At 45.1% G+C, this 9847-nt stretch overlaps 1 protein-coding gene across 1 annotated transcript; it reads left to right on the plus strand.

The window, feature by feature from the left end:
* Positions 1–1019: 1019 nt before the first annotated feature.
* Positions 1020–8898, plus strand: Mdh2 (malate dehydrogenase 2). The gene is made up of 7 exons (XM_089573405.1): positions 1020–1217; positions 3257–3451; positions 4318–4611; positions 5391–5567; positions 6899–6949; positions 7095–7196; positions 8677–8898. Exons 1-7 carry the CDS (start codon positions 1140–1142, stop codon positions 8800–8802), a joined length of 1023 nt encoding a protein of 340 aa, XP_089429531.1. The 5' UTR covers positions 1020–1139; the 3' UTR covers positions 8803–8898.
* Positions 8899–9847: the final 949 nt, after the last annotated feature.

Consider the following 9847-nt stretch of genomic DNA (forward strand, 5'->3'; position numbering starts at 1 on the left):
AGGTACACGTGGTGTAGGTCAACCTAGGTTAACAATATTCTCGTTGACCAGCAGATGTACGCAAAAATTTTTAATACTCCAATATACAGGACCGCTACTGTTGCATGCATTCACGTGCAGCGATTCGGTCAACTGTGCAGATAATAAAGATGAATTGTGCAGAAATTCTCGATCTGCAAACATAAATTGTTTAAAGGGACAATGAAACGATATTCACTGATATTCAGAAAGTGCATGAACAATAGGTATTCCATCACTGTATCGCAAATTTATCTAGCTTCATCACCATCGAAGATAACGGAGTTTAAAAATGATGCTGTCCCTCTCCTTCCTAAACTCATGAGAAGGCTGGCCCATATTCCCAGCAATTGTTTTTAAATTATTTGTAAATTGTAAGGTCCACGCAGAGCTTTAAAATTTGACTTTAATACCCGTGGAGGCCACCTCTTCATATTAGTACATTAGAATGACTAATAAAATCGTCTCTGGGTCCCTTTAACTGATTACATGCCGCGTCGTGCGCGAATATAAGTATGCATGGAAATTACTCTTGATATGATCTGCGTTTATATCTGTTGTACACGAGAGCGTTAATCTGATGAACACGACGTTTTTACCCATGCAGCCGGGAGCGGATATGCTGACCACGTGTGATTTTGAGGGAAGTTAAATTAGCGAATTTCAGATAGATTAAAGAAATTATCTTTGGTCGCATGATTCAAAGGTCAGCCCGTGACTTTTTAAGGGAGTTAAGGGAGAAGTAACACAACTTGTAGCCTGTCAGGTGGTATTTTTCGCGCTTTGCGTGCGCTCGAAAACAGCGGTGAGAGCAGACGACACAACATTTTGCAATATTAAATCACAGAAACAAAATAATAAATTTTATTGTTAGCACAGCTTTTAAAAGCAAACTTTGTAACCAAAAAACACGTTGTTGAAAACAATTCGCTTTAATTTTAATGTACCGTCATGCAGCGCCACTATTTACAGTAGCTAGAGGCTAAAGGCGAAGCGAAAAACACCGGACAAGCCTTTACGTGCTGTCTCGTCTCACCTCAGGTTGTGACGCCGGTAGGTAGCTGCGGGCACGATCTACGATCTACAACTGTCGTGATCGACTAGTCCTCTGAAGCGTCACAATGTTCTCCCGAGTGCCAAGGAATCTCCTCAACACCGTTTGCGTCTCGGCGCAGAGAAACTTCTCCGTCACCTCAACGGTAAGTGCCGATATCGGGCTCGCATTCCCGAGTGACCTTGGTGGACCCGGAGCGAGAGCTGCCGTTACGACCCGTTACATGCTCTCTTCGAGGGCCTGTACAAAGCAAACCTATGATCTTTTACTCATAATGCTGTCCCCGTCGTCATTTTTTCCCCCGCTGCTTAAAGTGACCGTGGACACGGTCGGCGCCGGCTGGTGCCATCGACCTGAAAGGTCACTCTCGTTTCGGTGCTCCAAATCGGTCTGTCGGCTCAGGCGGTCGCGTTTTAAAGTTTTCGAAAGAGTAGCTTGTGTGACAGAAGTATAACAGATCAGAAAAAATCTCAATGCACGGCCACGCCCACTCCTACGGAGGCAAATGTTCCACGTTTCCGCTTCCACGTATGTAATAGATGCGTGTTATGAGTTTGGTGTTTTAACGGCCTCGTAAACCTTCGTTGTTTGACCGCTGTTGTATCTATCCTGTGTGGCTTCACATTTAACTTGCTTACAACGCCGCGTACTTAAGAGGACAGGTTGAGCAAAAATGCAAACATTTTCGATCATTCTTTTCTGCAACTTTTCCAGTATCACACTTCTTTCCACGTTGTTTAGTCTCTTCTGAAGAAGCGAACAGCCAGGCTACTTTTTTTTTGTTGAGGCAATGTCTTAGCAGCTATTTGAAACACCATTCCATGATCAGAACTGAATGTTTCTTTGTTAATTTGGAGTAAAAACATGTTTAGGAACAATCTTGGAGCTCTTAGTCGTTCAATGTTAGCATCTTAGTCCTTCATTCGCATCATCTGGGAGCAAGGTGCAAAAACTGCCTCTCCTGTACCAGAGGAACTGGGAATGTCAACAGTAGATGCTTTCGTTACATTCAACGGCGGTAACATAGCAAGACAAGGTTCCAGAAGCCTTTGGGCTAACCTGAAGTTGTGACATTCTCCGCCAACAGAGACGTAGACCGGTGTGAAGTTTCCTCTGCTGGCTGAGCAGAACAGGAGGTTAAAAAGAAAAAAAAAAGCCTCAGGAAACTTTAGGACTAGGAAAGAAACGCAAAGACACAAAGGTTACTTGAATAATGAGTATGGAGGTCGTGGCTATGGCATAAGTCAAGTTAGCAAATGTTGGCAAAGCGGAAAACTTCATAAAGGGTTACTTTTTACTCTAAACTCATTTATTGCAAAAGATTTTTGTTACGATGGTACCATTATCTTCAAAATGATATGACACAGAAGGCCAGTTCTCTGTCTGCATTTTATATGAGCATGTGAGAACATACTGAACGAAAGTTAGGCATTTGCAGTGATCTGTCTTTGATTTATAGACAGGAGCAGTGCAAAAGGTGGCCTTAAATTTAGTCCTCAAGAGACAAAAGTCATAAAAAAATTGGTGGTTTAATTGCATGACGTGGTTTTGGTTCAATCGAGAGATGATAAAGCAACAATAAAAATGATATACACGAGTTGGTGCTATCTTTATTGGTTGTGAAAAGTGTACCGAAATATGCCCTAAAATACGTTGAAGGGATATGTCTTACCTTGTCCCCTTAAAAGGTTAGTTGCCCTCGCCAGGCAGCTTTCGTACCTTTCACCGTGGAAGCACAGATAACGTAGACCCCTCTGTTCCGGGACCTTCATGTGCATGCGTGAAAAGGCAGACACCGAATCTTGGCTGTTTTGTTCACAGCGTTGTATAAATGCACTCCAAACAAGGATAGTTCTCGTATGCAGGCTGTGAAAACGGTAACAGAATGTAGAACATATAATGGTCGTGGGACTTGTGGGACTTTGGTACCTCTTATAATTTTTGGTTAAATTTTTTTGCGCTTTTCTCACAGATGTATCAGTGTTGATGTAGGAATGCGGAGCTTTTATCGCAATATCGCCCGCCCTACCAGAGGGGCTGATGTTTGAATTGCAGGAGTGCTTTTTAGGAGCATTGAGGTTTCAGAGATGTGCACTGAAAAGTGCATCCAGCCATTCCTTGTTTTCACACGTGTGGCAAGGACGATATGCCAGCTGGCCGAATCTGTGGTCTGCCCCCTTGCAGAACAATGTGAAGGTGGCTGTTCTGGGTGCCAGCGGTGGCATCGGGCAGCCCCTGTCCCTGCTGCTCAAGCAGCACCCTGGCATCACATACCTGTCGCTGTACGACATTGCACACACCCCCGGTGTCGCTGCCGACCTGAGCCACATCAACACACGGGCCCAGGTCAAGGGCTTCACGGGAAACGACCAGCTCGCCGTGAGTACTGGATAGCCTTTTGCATCACGACATCATTGAGTAGATGTTAACAGGAAAACAACAATGCTTGCCTCTCTCTCATAGTTGCATTCTTGTGCTAATGCCAGCTGTTCGTACAGAGCAGCATTACGCAGTCACTGAGGTTGATGTGGAAGGACGTTGAAAAGCAGTGGCTTTTCAGTGAAAAGCAGTGAAAAGCAGTCAAAAAGCTGCACCCAAATCTCGGCAACTACGGATGCTGTAGCACCAGACTTCTAAGTTTAGCCTGCCAGGCATGAGTATGCAGAATGGCTAAAAGTAATTTATCTCAAACATGAGGCTGAGCTGGCCCAACATAATCATTCTTGGGGACATTCTTGACTAACGTGACCTATAGCGCAGGAATACATGTCCTCGCATACTATTGCCACATTCTAACCGATCCTTGAGGAACCAGCACGTGTGTGCAGTGTGTGGCAGATGCGCACTATGCATACCATGTGCATACCTGCATGTAGCGCAGACTGCAGTGTAGTGCACGTTAGAATGTCGCAATAACATGTCACGTGCTCCCGTAATTTGAGCTATGAATTGTCTGCACCTGTGGCTCACATATTGCTGCCCACTGCTATAGCACTTGAGTGCTTGCACATCATATGTTTGAAAGTAATAGCTGCAAAATTACATTGCTACTTTCACAAATGACCTTGTAGACTGGAAGCTTTTGGCACATAAGTGTCATATATGACCTTGGACAAGAACCAAGTTCTCCCTGGCAGACCTTGGGAGCCTCATACCGAATGCTGCTGCGAGATGCAAGAGTCCTAATATTAGCAGTTGTGTAAAGTAGTGGCCACTGTTTACCATTGCTTCCTTGTGCTCTCCAGGAGGCCCTCAAAGGCATGGAGATCGTGGTGATCCCAGCAGGGGTACCCCGTAAGCCCGGCATGACCCGTGATGACCTGTTCAACACGAATGCCTCCATTGTGCGGGACTTGACCGATGCCTGCGCCCAGCAGTGCCCCAAGGCCATGGTCTGCATTATCTCAAACCCGGTCAACTCCACTGTGCCCATCGCATCTGAAGTATTCAAGAAGCGCGGCGTCTACGACCCCAACCGCATCTTCGGTGTCACAACCCTGGACATTGTTCGCGCCAATGCTTTTGTGGCACAGGCAAAGGTAAGCAGCCCCAGCATTCTTGAAGCACTACGCCTCCCAACTTTTGTCTTGAGGTCTGATACTGTAAGTGAGCTCTGTATATCGGCATTCCAGGCCACACTTTTACTAGCTGCACAGCCATGTCACAATAAAGATGCTAATGACTGTGGCTACTTCAAAACGATTTGGTCCATGATGTGTCCTGGTGCACATTATTCCATCTCTAAGACTAGAGGAAAGGGAGAAGGCCTATGATGGCATTGTCCCGAGCAAGGTGTGAGAGATCAAACCTGACTGCTCTAAGAGGATGCAGGTGTATTCCCACGACGTACTTGGTGTGAAAATTGAGCGATTGTGATATCCTCACCTTCGTGTTATCCCCTGCTGCGAGTCATTATTTGACCTTAACCACATCCATGGTGGCAGAAAAGCGATATAGGCGGTACGAGGAATGCGCGGTCCTTCCGTTTCCACTTACCTTCCTCTCCCCCTGTTTATCTATTGGCCCGTGAGACACAAAAGTTCATCAGTGTGGTCTGCATGGCTGTTGAGTTTGAGACCCCTGATCTAAGGACTTTTTCAGTCTGCCCTAGCAGCTGTGCAAAAAAAAAAAAAAAAAACTTAAATGAGTTTTGCACTTGGTGGCAAGTTGTTATGCATGAAACGTAAATAGTGGTTAGCTTTTCAATGTGGCGCTTGTGGTTTCACTAAACAATGCTGTACTTTCCGATGTCGGAGCTAAATGTTATGTCAGTGGCCTTTTGAACAGTAAAGATGAGTTCATTCTCTCCCTCTGCCAGGGCCTTGACCCAGCCAGCGTGAGCGTCCCAGTGGTGGGCGGCCACTCGGGTGTCACGATCGTGCCCCTGCTGTCCCAAGCCACACCCTCGGTGAGCTTCCCACAGCCTGAGCTGGAGGCACTCACCAAGCGCATCCAGGAGGCTGGCACCGAGGTGGTCCAGGCCAAGGCTGGGGCTGTGAGTAGTAGTGGCCCTGGCTTTGCCGCCACACTTTTTTCTTCCCACGCATTTGAGCCTCGTTCGCATTCTAAGTGATCACTTTCAACCCTTCCCCACCCCCTTCCAAGAGAGACTGATAAATCCACCCCTGCTTTCATCTTCACCTTTGCTTTGCGAAGGGGGTTGGGCATGGTTCAGATGAGCTCTAATGTGAAAAGTTGAGCTAGTTGGTATGCACTTGTTCTGGCTGCAGCACAGAGGAGACGGGACAGTGTTCCTGTCCTCTCCTCTTCTCTTGTTGCATCTTTTCGCTTGTACATGGGCACGTCAAGTTCCGATTCTGGCTTTGAAAGTGGTCTTCGAAAACTCGTGTGGGCACATGCGAGTGTTTGTGGTAGCAGTGAAAACGTCGTCACACACTCATACAGAATAGGCGTAGCCATGATTCACTGTTACTGGACTGTCGATGCTGCGAGTATGCACATTGCCCTTTCCCTGGGTTTATTTTTTTGTTGACAGTTGGCTGAGCAAATAATGTGATGGTCAAACGACACACTGAAGGTGGCGTCACAAAAAGGGATTGCTTCAGAGTATGCATCAGATGCCTGTTCTGAAGGGGTCACACAATAAAGAGAACTCTAAAAGTCTCCCCGAAGCATTCAGTGGTGCTTTAATGCTCTCCCATACAGTAGAAGACATTCATACTCGTATAGTATGATGTGTCCTCTTGTGATAAATAAAACAGCACTGAAATAATAAATGCTGCTTTTGTGTGAACTGAAAGCTTATCTTTCTCTCTGTTGTGAAGCTAAAAGTTCTTAGCTCTGGGGAGCACTTGTGCTATCTCCAATGAAATTCCCATTTTGTCTTCATTATAGATTTCTTGTGCCGATGCAAGGGATGGTAGGCAGTAAGCTGTGCGGCTTGCGTTTCAGGTTGCATGGTTTTGTGGCCATGAAATTAATTTTACATTGCGTATTCTTCGGTGGCAGTCAGTGATTTGGCCTCCAGTACAGTGTGAATTCTGCTTATGGCACAGTGATTCAATGCTTTTACTCCTTTTTGTATTTATTTTTCATGCTTCTGCATTAATGTCTTTGTTATCACTTACACTAAAAGATTGTGTTGTGACCTCAAACACGCTAGTACTGCTGAGGGGGGGCCTCTAAACTGACATGTCCGGGTCCCTAGTGTACTAAGGTGACAGTCTACTAGCGCTAGTGAGAGCACAAGGAGTGTCAGGCAACTGTGCAAGGCTTCTGGAGTCTCTGACAGCTGTCAGTGTCAAAGATCCTTGGAAAGAATTTGTAAAAGAATACTCCAGTCCTTTTTTTTTTTCTCTTTAACAGGGTTCAGCTACGCTGTCCATGGCATTCGCTGGAGCCAGATTCGTTTTCTCAGTAAGTGCGCTTACTTGGTGTCTTTTCTTTACTGCACCTTGTCTTTCTGCAAATATAATTTTCTTGCATGCTTCTCTGAAATGGTTTGTGTATAGGGAATTGTGATGAATGTCAACGTGTTTCATCTCTTTTTCCTTGTCCTCAGCTTATTTCTGCCATTCAAGGAAAGGAAGGCGTAGTGGAATGTGCATTTATCAAGTCTTCGGAGACTGAAGCCACATACTTCTCGACCCCTCTTCTCCTCAGCGTAAGTATGCTTTTCCACCTTTGACTCGCCCTAACCTGCGGTCAGTGTTAACTGGGCACACATAATGGAAGTACTAAAGCCAGCATATAGGTAGGTGGCCATCTCTTGCAGCTAGGATTCGATTCGGTCTTATAGCAAAAACTTGCATGTCACTTATGATAAAGAAGCTGTAGAGTGAGCATGAACGAAGGGCAGCACTGTGCAGTGTTTCACAGTGCATGCGTAAACAACTTTTATTTTGCTTTGTTCCAGCATTTCACGCACTGTGTTCAAAGTGTGGAAAAAGCTTGTGGAATAATGGCTTTTGTACTCAAATCTTACTATGCAGCATTTTCACCATTTGCAGTCAAAGTCAACCTTAATCTTAATATAATTTTGTATGGCCGAAATTCGTAATGTGAAATTTTGTAAAGACGCAGGCAAGAGCAATGTAGTTTAATCGTTGAAAGGATGGCAACAGAGGTGGCCCTGACTAGAAAGTAAGGAGAGACCTTTTCTGAAGTTCTAGCAGTGTTTCGAAGCCTATCAAGGTGACTGCAAAAAACAGTGGCAAAACCAGTTAGGTCGGTTCTCCCGCATGGTGCTGCCAGCGCGCAACGGTGGCAGGCCAAACGCTAGCTAGGGTAGCTTCCCTGCCTTACAGCAGTGTCTCGTGGAAAATCGTATGCCAGGACGAAAGCTGTCGCCCGTTTCTACCACCTCCATGACAGCCTGCGTGAGCACGATTACTGCAATGCTGCAACCATCCATACTAGGGAACACTAGGGCGATGCAACATATAGGCTCTCTAGTCCACACCAACTCTTCCGCAGTCCTGTGAATGGGTTCGAGGCATGAATACATGCTAGCCATGCTGCAGGCTGTATGGCTACATTGTAGCCTGGCTAGTCCTCTGCGCCGCTATATCTTCTATGCCTCTGTTTTGAGAGATATATGCACGAACCATGCCACGAATGCTTGCCACAGCACCACCAGTCACTTGTGTAGTGCCTGCCATTTGAGTAGGCACTGCTTGGTTTAAAATATTTAGGAAGCTTTTGGTTTGGTTTTTGGGGTTTAACGTCCCAAAGTGACTCAGGCTATGAGGGGTGCTATTAGTGAAGGGCTCCGGAAATTTCGACCACGTGGGGTTCTTTAACGTGCACTGACATTGCACAGTGCTTTCAGTATTATCAATAATTCAATGTTTGATCGATGTTCAACTATGCCCTGAAGTTAATACGCGTCGACTGGCATCAGCAGGCTGGGCCTTTAAAACGACATGCTTGAAGGTCGTTCATGAGTGTTAACCACACCAGTCGTGGCTATTAAGTGTTCGCTTCTCTCCAAGAACATGTCATTTCTGTTTACTAAATGTGGAGTGTTGTTGTTGCTGTGCCTAAACAGCAGTAGCCTTTTTTTTTAAACCTGTTTGTGTAAGTTTTCAGAATGCATCTACATGCATTCATGTGTCATGCTCATGTGTCATTACTTGTTCCAGAAAAATGGCGTGGCGAAGAACCTTGGCCTGGGCAAGCTGTCGCCATATGAATCTGAGCTGGTCAAGATTGCACTGCCCGAGCTGAAGAAGAACATCCAGAAGGGGGAGGAGTTTGTGAAGAAGTAAACGCCCTGTTATTCAAGCAACTATCATTGGACGTGTGTGTAGGTGCTCATCAGCAGTGACATTGCAACCAAATAAAAGACCCATTTGATGTGTGCAGACTTGGTTTGCTCCTGCATCTTACAGCAGGTGAAATGGATCCTTGTTAGCTGCTACACTTTGTAGAGGAGAAGCTCAGAATTTCGACTGTCTTGGTTAGTTTTTAATCTGCAATGAAGTCTGCGGTACACTGGTATCCTGAATGTTTCATAGGACCCTGAGACAGTGTTAGATTTTTACTTCGAAATGGCATTAGTACTTCATGGAGTTGAGGTGGTAGTTCTAATTAGCCTATTTGAAATGTGAATGGACAAAAAATCTCGCCTGTGTGTTTTTTTGGTATGCTATCCCGAAGACTCTTTGTTGAAATATACCGGGAAGTGCTCTAAAAAAAAAATCTTCGTGGATTTTAGTGCCTTTGCATTGGGGGGATGCTCTGAAAATGGAGTTTTTCTTCATTACGCGTTTGTCTAGGTACTCTCCTTCCGCAGCAGATTTCTTACTGTTTTGACTCATTGTTTTGCTGTACCCCAGGACCGTAAGGCAAGTCAACATTTTTCTTTTCAAATTCAGAATTTCTTCCAATTTTTAAATGTCTTGGCCTGTAGCACACTAGTAGAATGCAGTGAATGTTGAACCATCCTGCTGCCAGTATAACTCTGCTGCGTTTTCACAAGATTCAGGCAAATAATATATATTACAAAAACGGAGATATACTGAAATTTTGGTGATAGCCACCTCCCCCCTTGGTGGATTACTAACTTCAGCTGATTAGAGATTAGCAACCCAATATTGTGACAGCCATTTTTACAGAGAGAACTGTGCTTGGTGAAGTGAATTCTTTGCCGCACAAGATTGGCTCACCTTTGAAACAGGACTGCATGCAGCATGACCAGTAATTTAAAAATATGAGAATATACCAGTGTTGCTCGCGACATGGTGTGCTGTCTGTTCAATGACGTAATAAAGGCCCTTTAACAGGAAAAGCGGTTTTGCATTAATTCATTTA

The sequence above is a fragment of the Amblyomma mixtum genome, chromosome 2, assembly GCF_055824585.1.
Source record: "Amblyomma mixtum isolate Tamu chromosome 2, ASM5582458v1, whole genome shotgun sequence".
NCBI lineage: Eukaryota > Metazoa > Arthropoda > Arachnida > Ixodida > Ixodidae > Amblyomma > Amblyomma mixtum.

Coding starts and splice junctions, on each gene's coding strand:
- Mdh2 (XM_089573405.1), top strand. CDS start 1,140: ATGTTCTCCCGAGTGCCAAGGAATCTCCTCAACACCGTTTGCGTCTCG. Junction 5,568..6,898: donor TCCAGGCCAAGGCTGGGGCT/GTGAGTAGTAGT, acceptor TCTCTTTAACAG/GGTTCAGCTACGCTGTCCAT. Junction 6,950..7,094: donor GAGCCAGATTCGTTTTCTCA/GTAAGTGCGCTT, acceptor CCTTGTCCTCAG/CTTATTTCTGCCATTCAAGG.